The 19,020-nt window shown below is 40.3% G+C and overlaps 1 protein-coding gene across 1 annotated transcript in view; it reads right to left on the bottom strand.

The window, feature by feature from the left end:
- TMEM236 (transmembrane protein 236) overlaps positions 1–19,020 on the bottom strand; it is a 44,443-nt gene that overhangs the window by 13,951 nt on the left and 11,472 nt on the right. The window contains exons 2-3 of the mRNA XM_019034506.3: positions 11,210–11,282; positions 6,417–6,558 (exon numbers count right to left, since the gene is read on the bottom strand). Of these exons, the coding sequence (XP_018890051.1) occupies positions 6,417–6,558; positions 11,210–11,282 (215 nt within the window). The remainder of the gene's footprint in view (positions 1–6,416; positions 6,559–11,209; positions 11,283–19,020) is intronic.

The raw sequence follows: 19,020 nt of genomic DNA, 5'->3' as shown, positions 1-19,020 counted from the left end.
ATCATGCCACCGCACTCCAACCTGAGCAACAGAGTGAGACTGTCTCAAAACGAAACAAAATAAAACAAAAAGAAGATGTAATAATGAGAATGATGCCCACCATACATTAAGAAAAAAAAAGAGTTGCAGAATAGGTTTTCTTAACAGATGAATGTACATCAAGATGCTATCCAGTAATAAATTTCTAGTTTGTAGGGTTATGGTTGGTTTACCTTTTCTTTTTTGTTTATCTCTATTTTATAACTTTTTAAAATGAGTATGTGTTCTTTTGGAAAAATGCAACATTGGAAAGAAAAAATTCAACATGGCATGTTAAAAGGTTTATCTGTTTTTCGAAGGTGTTGAGCCTCAAGCCAGTTTGTACCCCACCAAGACGGGTCACTCTGCCTACAAAGCTGAAACTGCCCAGAGCAGCAGCAGTAGTCACAAGACCTTAGATGGGGGCTCACTTTGCCTCTAGGTGGTGCAGTCATGATCGCCAGGGAGCTGGGCCTGGAGAGAGAGTTGGCAACCTATCTATCTCTTTGTAGAAATGGTAGTGTCCTAGAAACAGGTGCGGTTACAATGCTGAATGAAGCCCTAGGTTAATGATTTTTAAACATTTAGTAGAGGAAACTTTTCTTCCCCCCAAATGAAATCTCACATAAAACATCAACTCTTAAACACACAAAAATATTGTTGATCATGATGAAGCTCTGCCTTCTCCCAAACACACACATACAACACAAAGCACGCATGCAAATTTTCTTTCCTTTTTTTTTTTTTTTTTTTTTTTTGAGACAGAGGTATGTTCTGTCAGCCAGGCTGGAGTGCAGTGGTACCATCTCAGCTCACTGCAATCTCCGCCTCCCGGGTTCAAGCGATTCTTCTGCCTCAGCCTCCCCAGTAGCTGGGATTACAGGCGCCTGCCACCATGGCCGGCTAATTTTTATATTTTTAGTAGAAATGGGGTTTCACCATGTTGGCCAGGCTGGTCTCGAACTCCTGACCTCAGGTGATCCCCCCCCAGCCTCAGCCCCACAAAGTGCTGGGATTACAGGCGTGAGCCACCGCGCCCGGCTGCATGCAAATTTTTAGTCACTCTTGAAGTAACATTGTAGGTTTCTGAAATGACAATTTAATGAACAGTAGTCAGTTTTAAGAAGGCAACTTGCCTCCCAGCACCAGGTTTGTTGATTCAAGGTGTGAAATCCAACCAAGCTTAATTTTGATATAGGAGTTAAGAAGAAATTATTTAGGCAGATATGAGGGTATGGGAGTCCTTGGTAAGGTTTTCCTTTTAATGAAAAGCACTCCCAAATCATTTTCTAACAAACAGCAGCCTGTAAAATCGAGCTGCAGACACAGACAAGCAAGCTGGAAGCGTGTACAGGTGAATGCCGGCAGCTATGCCAATAGGAGAAGGCCACCTGGGACTAGGCATGGTCAAAATGGTGACTCCATCTTCCCTTCTCTTTGCCAGCTGCATGTACAGTGAGGAGCAGGCAACATGGCACCAGCCAAGTGGAAAGTCCATTTGCATAATAAGATTAGGGTGCCGTGACCAGCCTTTTCTGGGTGCTATGTAAACATCACACCCAGTCCAACCAATCTCTGAGCCCTATGTAAATCAGACACCACCTCCTAAAGCCTGTCTATAAAACCCGGTGCACTCTGTCATGGCTGGAATTCCCATTTAGGAGCCCCTCTGTCTCGAAAGAGAGAGAGCTGCTCTCCTTTCTTTCTTTTGTCTATTAAACCTCCGCTCGTAAACTCACTCCTTGTGTGTGTCCATGTCCTTAATCTTCTTGGCACAAGATGACGAACCTTGGGTATTTACCCCAGACAACAACACTGCTTCATTTTCACTTCCCAAACATGGCCATATGCTACATACACACCTTAGTTCTTGGAGGCCCAACCTTTCTTCTATGTAGAAAGCTTTCTTTACCATGTCTACCTACAAACTCCTGCAAACCCAAGATCTTCCCTTTAGTCTTCTCTTACCTTCAACACCTTAGATAAAATGAAGTTTTCCTTCATCTGTGGCACCATAGTACTTTAGCTATTAAAATCTACTGTAGCACTTTGTAACAGCATGTCTGGCCTGGGCTGCAAGTCCTATTCAAATGAGTCTTGAAGGTAGGACTGAAAACTCTCTCTCTAATCATGGACACTTTCATGGGTCTGTTTGCACCCACTGGTTTTGATGGGGGTTAGGGAATCTAGGTAGTGACAAGGAGAGGACTCTAATGATGGCAAGGATTGAGGTTCAGGCAATATAGCTAAGCCTGATTTGAGGACCTATGAGACCCCCATGGAGAAAAGCTGCCTCAAAGGAGTCTGGCTCTGCCACATTCAGCCACGCGGTCTATAGGTGGGAGGGGAAATGGTGGTTTCCAGGGGAGTAGAATGGCCACTACCTGAAATCACTGAAGCCCAGCCAATTTGTTGGTACATATACACTCTAAGGGCTAAAAGGCTGTTGTTTCCAAGAAAAAACAGTTATTATAGTGCTCTGCCTGAAACCTCTTTAGAAAACTAGAACTCAGTGGCAGGAAGCCAATATTCCCACTAGCAGAAGAAAGGAAGTCAATCTAAAGCACCAGCAAAACATCCACCAATATCCCAGACACAAGCAACAGCAGCACCAACAGCATTTAGAGCAGAGTGGAGCAGGAGTGGTAGAAAATAGCATGCCAAGGGGTTTGCACGTGAGAGTGAAAAGCTGAGTGCAGAGCAGATGCAGCAAGGTAGTCAGGGGTCTGGACCAACAAATAAGGGCACAGGAGACCCACTGTGGGTCTGGTTTAAAACAGCAGCAGCAGGTGGACACGGTGGCTCATGCCTATAAACCCAGTGCTTTGGGAAGCTGTGGCAAGCAGATCACTTGAGGTCAGGAGCTCGAGGCCAGCCTGGCCAACAGGGTGAAACCCCATCTCTACTAAAAATACAAAAATTAGCCAGACATGGTGGTGCCCTCCTGTATTCCCAGCTACATGGGAGGCTGAGGCAGGAGGATCACTTGAGCCCAGGAGGCAAAGGTTGCAGTAAGCCGAGATTATACCACTGCACTCCAGCATGGACACCAGAGCAAGACTCTGTCTCAAAAAAATTAATTAATTAACTAATTAATTAAATGGGAGCAGAAAAAAGACAGTGAAGAAGAGGAGATGAAAGTCCTCTTCTTCACTGTTGAGCCTCAAACCAGTGTGTACCCCACCAAGATGGGTCACTCTGCCTACAAAGCTGAAATTGCCCAGAGCAGCAGCAGCAATCACAAGACCTTAGATGGGGGCTCACTTTGCTTCTAGGTGGTTCAAGGTCATGATTGCCAGGGAGCTGGGCCTGGAGTGAGAGCTGGCAACCTATCTATCTCTCCGTAAAAATGGTAATGTCCTAGAAACAAGTATGGTTGCAATGCTAAATGAGCGTTAATAGATGGGATTCAGTTAGCAAAATTCAGATAGAAGCATTAAGGTGCGCTCATTTGTACCCACAGGCTATCCTTTGTATTCTTGTTATTTCTGCACGGGACCGGGGATTGGCATTCCTAGGTACCATGTACATCTGTGAGACTGCCGTGCAGCAGAGATCCACGCGTCAGAAAAATGCTCCCATGCACTGCTCTACCTCCATGAAACGATGCACTTAGAAGCTGTTGCATGATAATTACTTGATACTGAGAAATTTCCACTGGTAATACGAAGTTAGTAGAAAGGATTCCTTGGTCCAGTGAAGACTGCTTTAAGCATAAGCATATTTCGTCAGCAGAATAACTTATTTAAAATTTTGGAAAAAGAAAAGCTACACAAAGATAAAAGTTTTGTAGCTTGGAATGAAGATGGTTAGGATGCTATAAGAGTGTCCATAAATCAAAATGTTGTAGATTATGTTGGTTTCATCTAGCATAAAGTCCAAACTGCTGCTAGCTGACAGACATGTATGCATTTCAGACTATCTGGAAAGAGCAAAGAACATATTCACTTTTCCCACATTTCCTAAAGGGAGCCAAATTATTCTAGATCTTGTTCATCCCCCACCTCTAGTCAATTTTTTTTACTTGCAAGTATCACCTGTAGTGAAACCATATTTATGGTATATTTGCTTAGGTTCAGATTTATGTATTTAAGATTTACATGTTAATGTATTCATATCTTAATTCATGTTCCAAGGAATAAATGAGAAAACCTCATGGATTCAAAATTTACATAATTTATATCATTAATTTCATGTTAAAGTGAGTGTAGGAGACTATTTGGGTTCAAGGTCTTTGCATACAAATTAAAAGCATGTATGATTCATATTTACAAAGGCATTTCAAGTGACTGCTAGTTTTTTTAAGTGTGAATTTATTAAACGGTGGAACTATCAAACCAGACACTAATCTTCCTAAATTTGGACGGAGAACAGCTCAAGAAGGAGGCTCTTCAAGTGAGAAGCAGTTGTACAAAATGTGCTAGAGTCTTCTCCCCCAGATCTACTTCTTCTTTAGATGTCTTATTTCAATTCTCAGTGTCATTATTGAAGTTATGGATGTAAGGAAATTCCCCTTTAAAAACCCAACTAATGGCCAGCCACGGTGGCTCACACCTGTAATCACAGCACTTTGGGAGGCCCAGGTGGGTGGATCACCTGAGGTCAGGAGTTCGAGACCAGCCTGGCCAACATGATGAAACCCTGTCTCTACTAAAAACACAAAAATTAGCCACACATGGTGGCACACGCCTGCAATCCCAGCTACTTGGGAGGCTGAGGCAGGAGAATTGCTTAAACCCAGGAGGCAGAGGTTGCAGCGAGCAGAGGTCATACCGCTGCATTCCAGAGCAAGACTCCGTCTCAAAAACAAAACAAAACAAAACAAAAACAACTCATCACTAACAAAAATAAAATGTCATTAACTTATTCCCAAAAAGATACATGTGTCTTTCTTTTTTAAAAAGACCTTTTAACTTGGACAGGAAATTTATATTAATATGGAAAATACAGAGTCATCAGAAACCATCCAATTTAAAGCTGGGTGCAGCCGTGCACAGCTAGAATCCCGGCTACTCAGGAGGCTGATGCAGGAGGATCTCCCGAGCTCAAGAACTCTAGGTCAGCCTAGGCAACATAGCAAGACCCCAGCTCAAATAGAAAAAAAAATTATATTTAAAAATAGATTTGCATTTTTAAGGAATCTAGAGATGTAGCAAAGGATTTGGAGATTCCCAACTCTCCTGAGTTTAAGACAAATACGCTTGACTCTGGAGGGCAGATGTGACTTGGGTGTGCTTTCCACTCAACAGATGGCCCCGGCTGCCATCTTATCTACCTACATGTCACCTGTGTTATGTTAGCCATAACAGACCGTCATCTCCCACCCAAGGATGAAGTACAAAGTGACAGGCTCAGATTCTCCAACTTCCTAGTGGCCTCCGCCTCAGTTTTGCTTTCCATCTGAGCAGCAAGAGTGACTGGAAGGTACTGATATCTGACCCATAAACGACTGACGAGCCCCAGTGGTGACCCCGTCACTCTGAAGCTGTCTCCTGAGGCTCACTCAGTTGACTCCATTCACCCCATCAGAAAACAACCTGACAAAACTTACCCATTTCAAATGCACAACATGACAAAATCTTAGCCACACAGTAACTAGCATACAAATATTGCCAATTAAACACAGATACTACCGCAAGAAATTTAATGAAAGCTGGAGTAATTTACGACTAAATAAATAAAATATTCCATTAACAAAATATCTTTTTGTAAGGGCCAATCTGTATTTAGTTTCAACTCATCACTGTGGAGGAGATGTGACATATCTTGTTGGGTTTTCTTTAAATTTTATTTTTTTATAGGGATGGTGTCTTGCTATGTTGCTCAGGCTGGTCTCAAACTCCTGAGCTCATGCCATCTTCCCATCCTGGCCTCCAAAAATGCTGGGATTATAGGTGTGAGCCACCACACCCAGCCATATCTTGGTTTTATTAGTGTGATCTTTGGCATTTTTATAATTCACAATTAAAAACACGTGATGATCTAGGACACAACTACCACAGTCATATTAATTCCTGTGGTAAAAGTCTCCAAACTAAGCTTCTTATTAATTCATTTAAACATAAGGTTTAAGAGACTTCCTAGAAAAATATACATCTATAATAATTTACTTGGATAATTTCTTGCTGGAATAAACATTAAGGTTTTTGGTATTAACTATTTGATAATTTTTAATTTATCAGTACTACTAAAATGCGAATAGCAAACAAAAGCAGCTATCTAGCTATCAAGGTAGGTTTAAAAATAATTATGTTTAGATATCTTCATTTGCAATCTTCTATCAGTAATGTTAGCCCTAAGAAAAGGTATCATTAAACATGTTGTCAGATAACAGAGTGGCAGAAATGTGAAAAACATATCAAACTCTAAAAAATATTCACATTTAAAAGAACACTTACTCTTTTGACTCCCTCTAAGAGGATATATCCTGAGTTTTTCAATAATATCAACCATGAGCAGGGATAACAGAACCAGAGACACAGGCAGGTCAGGTAACATATCAGGTAAGACATCAGCGGACCCATTAATGCTCTTTTGAACCTGTTTAGAGAAAACCATTTAGAAGCATTAAATTATTGTGCTTTCTTTGCTCAAAATGCTTTCAATAGTCTGAATGCAGCACTAAATTAATTATAATTACATTTACTAAAAAACTAGAAGGTTGGTTTTTAACTCATCAGGTTTTAAACGCCACAAGGTTTTGAACCATTTCTAAAGCTGTCATAAGGATTCATATCAATGGAAGCATATTTTCAGTTAAAGACAGACCATGGTAAATGCATGCAAAAAATAGTAGTGGGCTCCCTGTAATATTGAAGGGGTAACTCCTTCCAACTCTACTGCTGAGCAGAGCTTCTAAGAATCCAGCCTCAAAGAGCTAGAAGAACAAATATGAACATTTAGAGTCTTCCAAGAAGACAGAACTCAGATAATTCTGGCTAGACTTTGGGACACTTCCTTCGTCTGCTTAAAGTGTTTACAAAAAGCTATGGCAAGGCCAGGTGTGGTGGCTCACACCTATAATCCCAGCACTTTGGGGGGCTGAGGTGGGAGGATTGCTTGAGCCCAGGAGCTCGAGACCAACCTGAGCAACAAGGCCAGAACCCAAGTCTATGAAAAATTTAAAAATTGGCTGGGTGTGGTGGCACACACCTTTGGTTAGAGCTACTCGAGAGGCTGAGGTGGGAGGATCACTTGAGCCCAGGAGGTCGAGGCTGCAGTGAGTAGTGACTGTGACACTGCACTCTAGCTTGGGTGACAGAGCAAGACCCTGCTCCACAAAAAACAGAAAGAAAAACCACAATAACAAAAAACTAAGGAAAGCATTGTATTAATGATGAAATATTGAAAGTTTTCCCTCTGAAATCAGGAATAAGACAAAGATGCCACCATGGCCATTTCTGTTCAACATTGTCCTGGAGGTCTTAGCCAGGGTAATGCGCCAGAGAAAGAAATAAACAGTGTAGGCTGGTTGCAGTGGTTCACGCCTGTAATCCCAACACTTTGGGAAGACGAGGCAGGTGGATCACCTGAGGTCAGGAGTTCGAGATCAGCTTGGCCAACTTGGTGAAACCCCATCTCTACTAAAAATACAAAAAAAAATTAGCCAGGCATGGTGGCACATGCCAGTGGTCCCAGCTACTCAGGACACTGAGGCAGGAGAATTGCTTGAACCCAGGAGGCAGAGGTTGCAGTGAGCTGAGATCACGCCATTGCACTGGCCTGGGCAACAGAGTGAGAGAAAGAAAGAGAGAGAGAGAGAGAGAGAGAAAGAGAGAGAAAGGAGGGAGGGAAGGAGGGAGGGAGGAAGGAAGGAAAAATGATACTATTCAATGCAACTTCAACCACTGTTCCAACTTTTTGTGGAAAAGGACAGGCTGACAATAAAATTTATATGAAAATTAAAAAGGCAGGAAATTCTGGAAGAAAAAGAATAAGCTAGGAAGATTTACTCTTCTTGATATAAAGAACTAGTATAAAGCTGCAAGAACTAAGACAGTGTAGAGTTGGCATAGGAATTATGTATATCTACACTTGATTTATAACAAAGGTGGCACAGCAGAGAAATGTGGGAAGGATGGATTTTTTAGTAAAATGGTGCTCGGTCTATTGAATGTTATGTGGGGAAAAAAATTAACTCACTGCTGTACAACATATACAAAAATCAGTTCCAGATGTATTGTGAATCTAAAAAAGAATGAAGAAACAATATAGCCTTCAAAATATAATTAGGAGGCTGGGCACAGTGACTCGCACCTGTAATCCCAGCACTTGGGGAGTCCAAGGCAGGTGAATCACTTGAGGTCAGGAGTTCAAGACCAGCGTGGCCAACATGTTGAAACCCCATCTCTATTAAAAATACAAACATTAGCCGGGTGTGGTGGCACATGCCTGTCGTCCCAGCTACTTAGGAGGCTGAGAGGTGAGAATCACTTGAACCCAGAAGGTGGAGGTTGCAGTGAATAGAGATTGCACCACTGCAGTCCAGCCTGGGCAATAGGGCAACACTCCATCTCAAAACAAACAAACAAACAAACAAACAAAAATATATATATATGAAAGATTTTAAGACTTTGAAATTCAGATTCACAATGACAAAATCTTCTACAAATGAGTGACCCAAGCACTATCCATAAAGGAAAGCAATAAACTGGACTATTTTTAAGTTAAGAACTTATTTTCATCAAAAAGATATAAAAGAGTGAAGACAAGTTACATAAAGATATTTGCAATACATATAATCAAAAAAGGCTTGTATAATCTGAATATGAAAATAAGTCTTCCAAATATGTTTTTAAAAGATAAGCAACACAATAAAAAATGGGCAAGATGAAAAGATGCTCAACATTGTTAATTACTGGAGAAATGTAATTTAAAAATACAGTGAGGTTCAGGATCGTACCCACCAGAAGAGCTGAAATAAAAAGACACAATGATGCCTGGAGGGGTGCCTCACACCTGTAATCTCAGCATTTTGGGAGGCCGAGGCAGGTGGATCACCTGAGGTCAGGAGTTCGAGACCAGCCTGGCCAACACAGTGAAACCCCGTCTGTACTAAAAATACAAAAATTAGCCCGTAGTGGTAGTGGGCACCTGTAATCCCAGCTGATGGGGAACCTGAGGCAGGAGAATCGCCTGAACCTGGGAGGCGGAGCTTGCAGTGAGCCAAGATCACACGCGCCACTGCACTCCAGCCTGGGCAACAGAGAAAGCTCTGTCTCCAAAAAAATAAGAAACAATGCAAGCGCTGGTGAATGCTCCTTCTCTGCTGGTGAGTTCTATAGAGATGCTATAGAAATCAGTACAATCTGTTTGAAAAGCTGTTTGACCTTATCTCTCACAATTTAACATTTCAATATCTCATGATTCATCAATTCTGCTCCTGCATACATAACCAACAGAAATGCTTGCACATGCACACCAAAAGACATATTCACAGATGTTCACTGCCGCATTCTCTGTAATTGCCAAAACCGGAAACAACCAAGATGGCGACCAAGAGTAGAACAGATAAGTAAATTATGATCTTTTCATAAAATGAAATACTCTACAGCTGAAAACGAATGAGCTTCAGGTATTTACAGAAACACGAATGACCCTCACAACCATATTTTAAATAAAAGAAGCCAGACATCATTTGATTTCTCCTTGGAAAAATTTCAAAAACAGACAAACTAGCCTGCAGTATCAGAAGTCAAGTTAGAAGTGACTTCTGGAAAGGAGGGAAAGGGAGTCATTGAAAGGAGCATAAAAAAAGAGTGAGCAAGCAATGGGTTTCTGATACAAAAATAAAATAAAATAATAAATAAAAATAAAGGAGTGTGGGCATGGAGCCGGCCAAAGTTTCCTTCTTGACCTTGACTTGAGCGATGCCTACCCAGGGGGTTGCTTTGTGGTATTCCATTGTTACTGTACTTGTATGTTTCGTGCACTTTTCTGTTTATGTGTTATACTTCGGTGAAAATTAAGTAAGAAAAAAAGGAAAGGAGAGAAAAAGATGTAACAATGGAAGAAACATCATAAAAAAGAACCAAAAAGGGCTATTGAGCTCCAGATATGCCATCAGTTTACCGCAGTGATGTTTCTTAAAAGGTTGTAAACTAAATTTTTACAGCTTTTGAGAACCTTCCAAATGATTTACAAGGTCTTTGGGAGGGGAAAAGACAGATCTAGATTGAAATATTCACCTGTTGCAGTTCACTGGAAGCAAAGCACATGTGAGTGGCCTCCCAAAATTATTCTATGCATTCATACATTGTCCTAATTTAGCATCTATGATGTATTCTAGCAGCACCCACAATGCATTCTAACAACCATGTAATTTCTAATGTCATACATTACTTGGTACTGCCCTGTCTCACAACACTTGTGATACTTGTTCTAATTGCTTGTTTATTTTTCTCTCTAATGTCAGAAAATTATATGAGAGACTCGGCCATATTTCCTGGGTCCCCTATGTCCTGTACCTAACAGTGCCTGGCCTGTAATATATACTTAATGAATATTTGCTTCACATATAAGTGAAATATCACAAGGTAAATTAAGTAATTTAAGTAAATTAAGTATGCTTTGGGAAAATAAAAGTTATCTTCCACAGCACCTTGCAAATTAATAAGATTAGTGGGGCATTCTTCTCTGACCTTCTTGGATAAGGAAGTACTTACAGCCTGAAAGTTCTGCCTAAGATATTCCTGCCCTGCTGGTTTCTATCCAAGACCTTTTGAAGCTATATTTAGTCAAAACATAAACTCAGCATTATTTTCAAATAAATAACACATGCAAATTATTATCAATGGACATCTTATCAAAGGTATTAAAATGTAAGTGGTCCTTCCCTTAGATCTTGTTGTATTCATTTACAATTGAGGACAATCATGAAAAACATCAGGTTGGTAGAAGAAACAAATATAGATCAACTTTCACATTTTTCACTTTTTAAATGTTCAAATATCATTTCTGTCTCACACACCAACACAAAATTAATTTTTAAAAATTGGCTACTAGACTTTCCTTCACAATCACAGAGGTAACAATGATCTTAGTACTTTAAATAACATATATTGCAAACTGGAAGAAGACTGCATTACATAAATGTCAAGAAATTTGTTGAGCACGCTGCTGTATCAAATTCCAATAACAAGAAATTATAAAATCTCATAATCTTGTAGCAGAAGAAATCAAAATTCCATACCTCAGTCACTGCTATGGAAAAGGTGAGGCAGGGCAGTGTGGTGAGGACCACACACATCATCAGAACAGGTCTCCTAGCAAAGGAGAAAAAATAAGCCAAAGCAATCATGGACAAGATCGACAGTTCCTCTTACATTTTGCTAATTTTGCAGTTCCTGTTCCATTCATCTATAGTTTTTCTAAGAAGCTGCTGCTTCCCTATTTCCATTTCCCAAATGTTTGCATATGGCAAAGAGGAACACGCGCAGAAACCAGAATGCTTCTTCTAGAACAAAGGGGTGAGAGATTTCCAAATAATTAGCAAACCACAAACTATTAAAAGCATCAAATCGCAGGTCAAATGACATTCAACATGTTCATAATTCATTAATTAAAATCCTGCCCAAGAGAGAAATCAGGCTGTAGTGACCAACTGAAGAAATGAACAGCATGACTTTCAAGTTATATTATATCCCATGTTGTAAAATTCATATTTCAAAAAGTACACTTAGAGATGATAAACTATTAAATATTTAAAGATCACTTGAAAACATTTACATTTTTTTACTAGAACCAAAAAAAACTATACATACATAAAAATGACATAATTTTTCAAACTTGTTTTTGGACCACTTCTTAAACCTTGCATGATCAACCAATCAAATAGCTATTGAGATATAATATGTAGAAAATAGTATATCTTATGACACAGAAAATTTAAATGTGGCCGGGCACGGTGGCTCACGCCTGTAATCCCAGCATTTTGGGAGGCCAAGGCAGGTGGATCACGAGGTCAGGAGATCGAGACCATCCTGGCTAACATGGTGAAACCCTGTCTCTACTAAAAATACAAAATATTAGCCGGGCGTGGTGGCGAGCACCTGTAGTCCCAGCTACTCAGGAGGCTGAGGCAGGAGAATGGCGTGAACCCGGGAGGCAGAGCTTGCAGTGAGCCAAGACTGTGCCACTGCACTCCAGCCTGGGCGACAGAGCGAGACTCTGTCTCAAAATAAATAAATTAATTAATTAAAAAAATAGAAAATTTAAATGTATGTTTAGCATCCTTAATTTATGGGACAAGAAAAGATACCTGCTCAAAGGTTTTCTACAATGAAATATTTACCTGCTCTTTGATTCGTTAATATATATTATGTTAATTCCATTTATATAATGTTTTCTACGTACAAGCAGTGTTGAATGCTTTCAAATTATTAATTTCTCCACAGTCATAAAAAAGAATGAAATCATGTCCTTCGCAGCAACATGGCTGTAGCTGGAGGCCACTATCCTAAACGAATTAACTCAGGAACAGAAAACCAAATACTGTATGTTCTCACTTATAAGTGGGAGCTAAACGCTGGGTACTCATGGACATAAAGATGGGAATAGACACTGGGGACCATTACAGAGGGGAGGGTGGAAAGGGGTCAAGGGTTGAAAAATTACCTATTGGGTACTATTCTCACTAACTGGGTGGCAGGATCAGTCACACCCCAGACCACAGAATCATGCAACATACCAGTGTAACAAACATGCACATGTACCTCCTGAATCTAAAATACAAGTTGAAATTATAAAGAATAAAATAATAGAGAACAATTTCTCTTTGGCGCTGTCTTGCCTCCCCCATCCCAGCACCATCTTAGATGTCCTAGGTGTAAATATAAATTAGAAGATGAGATTACCCCTCTCATGGCCAGACCCAGTATAACCTGGCTAAGACCAGCCTGATGGAATTTTCAACTGGTAGCTTTGTCTGTTTGTCTGAGCCAAGATCCAAGTTCCTACAACACTAAGTTCTCTAAGTAAGATTGGACAAGCCACTCATAAAGTTCTCTTCTTCTCAACCTGACCTCTAAACGATGACAATGACCCAGAGATTATTCCCGGGCTTGTTCTTTATCTATATTATCTTCCTGGATTATATCATCCATTCCCATTGCTTCAAATACCACTCATTTGCCCAGGACTCCACAATATATTCTGGTATTTTTCCTGAACTCTGACTTGTCTACCCAACTGTTAGGCACTTCCACTTGGATGGCAAAGACACAACTCAGACTTACCATGTCCGAAACAGAACCCAAGTCCTCCTCCATACTTGTTCCAGCCCATCATCTAATCCTGTCTGATTTACTGCCAAAGTCCACTTCAAACTCCTTTTCTGCCAACACCATAGTTCATCCACTGTCACCTCTCATCTGCCATATTTCCTAACTGGTTTCCTGTTGGTGGTTCTATTCTTGCCTAGCAACATTGTCTTCATGTTTTTTAAATGAAGTCATGCTTTTAAAACGCAAAACACATCTTGTCACTGCTCCAATGTTGGGGAAAGGAAGGGGTTATTGGTTAATGGGTATAAAGCTTTAGTCTTGCAAGATGAAAGAGTTTTGTGGATGGATGGTGGCAACAGTCACACAACAATGTAAATGTACTTAATGCCACCGAACTGTACCCTTAAAATGATTAAGATGGTAAATTTTACATTATATGTATTTTATCACAATTTAAAAAAATCTTTGATGAACACACAATGTAATTAGAAGAAAACTGAAACTTATTACCCTAGTCTACATGCTGTACATGATATGGTTTCTCCTATTGCTCCTACTCTCATATATAGTATAGGAAACACATACAGGCACACACACACACACGCACATATGAGTTGTATACATAGCCCTATGACTACCTAGAAATCTGCTGATTCTTTGTTTATTGTTTGTCATCTTCCTCTTTCCTCATCCCCCGAGGTAAGTTCTGTGGAAGCCCGGACCGTATCTGACTTGTTTGCTACTTTATTTCCAGCAACTAGAATAATGTTTCTGAATCATTTTTGTGCGATGAAACTTCGGAGAATCTAGCGAATCCTATGAAACCTTCTCAGGACAACATTTTTAAATGAGTAAAATAAAATATACAGATTTTTAGAAAATAAATCAATTATATTGAAATTATCCAAATTTTAAAAATTACCTAAAGTCTTTTTTAAAAAATTGTATACAGTTTATGGTTCTTTTTTAAAGAATTATGTAGTAATCCAAATTCTTTTTAAAGTTTAAACTTGGATGAGAAACAATTTAATCATTTCTTTCATTAACCTCATAACAATATATGTGTCTATCTATGAACACATTGTCTTTTTTTTATTTTCTTTGAAGCAGGCCAGGCCTGGTGGCTCATGCCTGTAATTCCAGCACTTTGGGAGGCCAAGGTGGGTGGATCACTTGAGCTCAGGAGTTTGAGACCAAGCTGGGCAACACAGCAAATCCTCGTCTCTACAAAAAAAAAAAAAAAAAAAAAAAAAAAACACAAAAATTAGCGAGGTGTGGTGGTGTGTACCTGTAGTTGCAGCTACTTGGGAGGCTGAGGCAGGAGAATCTCTTGAACCCCAGGAGGCAGAGGTTGCAGCAAGCTAAGATCACGCCACTGCACTCCAGCCTGGGTGACAGAGTGAGACACTGTCTCAAAAAAAAAAAAAGAGGGGGAGTACTTAAGATCTAGTAAAAATTGTAATCACTCATAATTTCAAGATAGTGAAGATCATAAACCATATACTGAAGTCTCTCCTACAACCGTTGTGACATATGAAAAGATCTGTGATACATGGTCTGAAAAGTTCTATGTAATAAAGTTACAGGTCCTGCTAATACTACTGTGGTTTGTTACCAACATCCACATCAGAAAAGATTGGTAGCTTTCAATTAGAGGTTAATGAAAGAAACAATGTAAATTGTTTCTCATCCAAGTTCAAGAACTTCATGATGCTAGAGAATGTCCAACACATAGTAGGAATTCAATAAATACTAAATGAAGGGACTCATTAATAAATAAATACAACCCAAGTCTATGTTTTATTTAACCAGAAGTTATGTTAACCTGTGTTTGAAAATCTTGACTTACTGCTCGTATATGCTTTTATATATATATACACATATATACATATATATACATACATATATATACATATATACATACATATATATACATATATACACATACATATATACATATATATACATACATATATATACATATATATACATACATATATATATATATATATTTTTTTTTTTTTTTTTTTGAGATGGAGTCTCACTCTATCAGCCAGGCTGGAGTGCAATGGCTGATCTCAGCTCACTGCAACCTCTGCCTCCCAGGTTCAAGCGATTCTCCTGCCTCAGCCTCCTGAGTAGCTGGGATCACAGGCACCTGGCTAATTTTTGTATTTTTAGTAGAGACGGGGTTTCACCATCTTGGTCAGGCTGGTCTGGAACTCCTGACCTCATGATCCACCCACCTCAGCCTCCCAAAGTGCTGGGATTACAGGCGTGAGCCACCATGCCCGGCTGGATATGCTTATAATTTGTTGAGTATTATGGGTCAAATGGTGTCTCCCCAAAAAGATATGTTGAAATCCCAAACCCCAGTACTTCAGAATGTGATCTTATTTGGAAAGGAGATCTTTACAGAGATAATCAAGTTAAATAAGGTCATTAAGGTGGGTCCTAATCCAATATGACTGGTGTTTTTATAAAATTGGGGAAATTTGGTGACAGAGTTGCACAGAGGGAAGACGGTGAAGAAACTCAGGAAGCATATCATGTGATGATGAAGGCAGAAATCACAGTGATGCATTTACAAGCCAAGGAACATCAAAGATTGCCAAAAAAAAAAACACCAGAAGCAAGGAGAAAGACATGGAACAAATTCTCTCTCATATCCCTCGGAAGGAAGCAATCCTACCAATATCTTGATCTCAGTGTTTTCAGCTCTGGAATTTTGAGGCAATAAATTTCTGTTGCTCAAGCCATCCAGGTACTTTGTTGTGGCATTTCTAGGAAACTTACGCCAATTTTGCAACTGGAATGTGGAATGCTGCTGTAACACCTAAAGATGTAGAAGTGGCTTTGGAGTTGAGGAATGAGTAGAGACTGGGAGAGTTGTGAGAAGCACAATAGAAAAAGCCTAGATTGCCTTGAAGAGACTGTTGGTAGAAACACGGGTGTTAAAGGAGATTCTAGTGAGGGCTCAGAAAGAAAAGAGGAGGGATATAGAGAAAGCTGTTAGCATCTTAGAGAGTAGATACGTTGTCATGAACAGAGTATTGCTAGAAATATGAATGCTAAGGTGCTTCTGGTGAGGTTTAAGATGGAAATGAGGAACATATTATAGGAAACTGGAGGAAAGGTGATCCTTTCTATGAAATGGCAGAAAATTTGGCTGTACTGTGCTCTGTTGGATAGAAAGTAGAACTTGTAAGTAATGAACTGAGATATTTAACCGAGGATGTTTCTAAGCAAAGTGTTGAAGGCACAGCCTGTTCCCTCCCTGCTATTTACAATAAAATGTGAATGAAGAAAGAGAGATAAGTTGAAAAAGGAATTTTTAAGCAAAAAGGAACTAAAACTTGAAGATTTGACAAATTCTCAGGCTATCCATATTGCAAATGATAAGAAACCATGCTCAGAAGAGAACACCAAGGCTGTGGTTTGTGAATCCAGTCAACCATCTCAGCAGAAATACTGCTGTCTTGGACTGAAGGTGGCAGAGATAAGATGAAATGAAGGAATGCTGTTGGACTTCTAGGACTCTAGGGAGAAAATGGGTTGATAGAGCTATTTGGCTGCAAATGTGTTATCTTTCAGAAAAGGGAAAAATGACTTTGACAGTGGTTCCAAAGCCAGGGAGACTGGTGATGCAACCACAAGCCCAGAGGCACCCAACTTAAAACCACAGGGCAGAGCTATGACCATGCAAGGCTGAGGGGTTGGGGCCACTACCCTCATAGGCCTGGATGATAGGCTCAGAGGAATCAGCATCAAGACACAGAGGATTATTTTTAAACCTTAAAAGCTAACGGGATTTTCCTTCCTAGCTTTTGAACTTGCGTGGGACCCACGGCTCCTGTTCCCTTTCCAATTTCTCCCTTTCAGAATAGTAATGTCTATCCTGCTCCACCATTGTATGTGGGAAGCAAGTAACTTTTTGTCCAGCTTCACAGGTTTGCAGATGGAAAGAAACTCTGACCCAGGAGGAATCATATCCCAAGTCTTGCCTATACCTTGTTTGGATGATTTTGAGGGAAAGTTTTGGGATTTTGAGTTGATGATGTGTAGTTGAGATTTGGGACTTAGAGTTGATGCTGGGATGATTAGGACTTTTGGAGGTGTTGAGATGAATGAGTCTATTTTGCACACCAAAAGAACATGAATTTTGGGAGGGCCAGAGAGTGAAATCCTATGGGTTGAATTATATACCCCAAAACAGACATGTTTAAGTCCCAGCCCCCAGTACCTCCGAATGTGACCTTATTTGTAAATAGGTCTTTATAGAGGTCATCAAGTGAAAATAGGGTGTAAGGGGAGACTCTGATCAAATATGACTGGTGTCCTTTTAAAAAGGGAAAATCTGGGGCTGGGCGTGGTGGCTCATGCCTGTAATTCCAGCACTTTGGGAGACTGAGGTGGGCAGATCACAAGGTCAAGAGATCAAGACCATCCTTGCCAACATGGTAAAATCCCATCTCTACTAAAAATACAAAAATTAGCTGGGCATGGTAGTGCACGCCTGTAGTCCCAGCTACTCAGGAGGCTGAGGCTTGAATCTGGGAGGCAGAGGTTGAGGTGAGCCAAGATCGCACCATTGCACTCCAGCCTGGGAGACAGAATGAGACCCCGTCTCAAAAAAAAAAAAAAGGGAAAATCTGAAAACAGACATGCAGGTGGGGAAGACTAAGCGAGGACACATAGGAAGAATGCCATGTGAAGATGAAGGCACAGATCAGAGTGATGCATCTACAGGTCAAGGAACACCAAAGATTGCCAGCAACCACCAACAGCCAGGAGAGAGGCACAAACAGAGCCTTCCTTACTTACATCTCTCACAAGGAACCAACCTTGCCATCAGCTTGATCTTAGACTTCTCACCTCCAGAACTTTTAGGTGTTTCAGAATTTGAAACAAATTTCTGTTGTTTAAGCCACCAAGTTTGTGATACTTTGTTATAGCAGTCCTAGGAAGTACTACAAATAATAGAATTTAGGTTGGAAATACAACAGACACTTATTTGAAAGACTATTCATGCTGCAAAGAATGCAAGTTTGCGACCATAGTAGGTTTGGCTAAAGAAAAGGATACGTGGGCATGGTGTAATTTCCACATGAAAGACTGAGTTAGGGTACTGCCCATAGATCTCTGTGTGCATCGTAATAAACTGGCAATGAGAGGGACCCTCCTAGGAATGGGACCCATTAACGATGAACTCAGTAAGCTCAGCCACATTGGGTTACAAATTCCTGTTTGTGCAGCAAGGATTCTGGCCCTGAGATTTCTCACAGAGGAAGCATAGTGGGTGGAAAGGATCAGATGAGAACTTGGGAGATGACACTCTGCTCAGAAACATACAACTTTTTACCTAACTCATGAAGTTAAAGTTTCCCTGCCCATCTTTCAATGCTCTCCAAAACCTAGTATTAACGTTCCAACATACATTAACACTCAGCTCTTTACGACAACTCAATGAGCTCATATCATGCCACAGGCTAAGCGCTACAGGAAAGAATTTTACATATGACAACCCCACAACAACCCTCTGAGTGAGGTATCAACCCTATTTTACAGGTGATGAAACTGAGGTTGAAGGCTGAATTAATTTGCCCAAGATCCTGTGGCTGGGAAGTGAAAGATGAATTCTAATCCAGGTCTTGAGGACTCCAAAACTCACGCCCCTAACCACTCTGCGATGCTGCCAACCCATTTCTCACCACATGCTCCTTTCTAAGCAAGTAGGTCTTTTCCCACCCCTTAAATAATTCACTATATCAACTCATTC

The sequence above is a fragment of the Gorilla gorilla genome, chromosome 8, assembly GCF_029281585.2.
Source record: "Gorilla gorilla gorilla isolate KB3781 chromosome 8, NHGRI_mGorGor1-v2.1_pri, whole genome shotgun sequence".
Classification (NCBI taxonomy): domain Eukaryota; kingdom Metazoa; phylum Chordata; class Mammalia; order Primates; family Hominidae; genus Gorilla; species Gorilla gorilla.
Note: the sequence above shows the minus strand (reverse complement) of the source record. Positions and strands in the feature narration are given on the sequence as shown.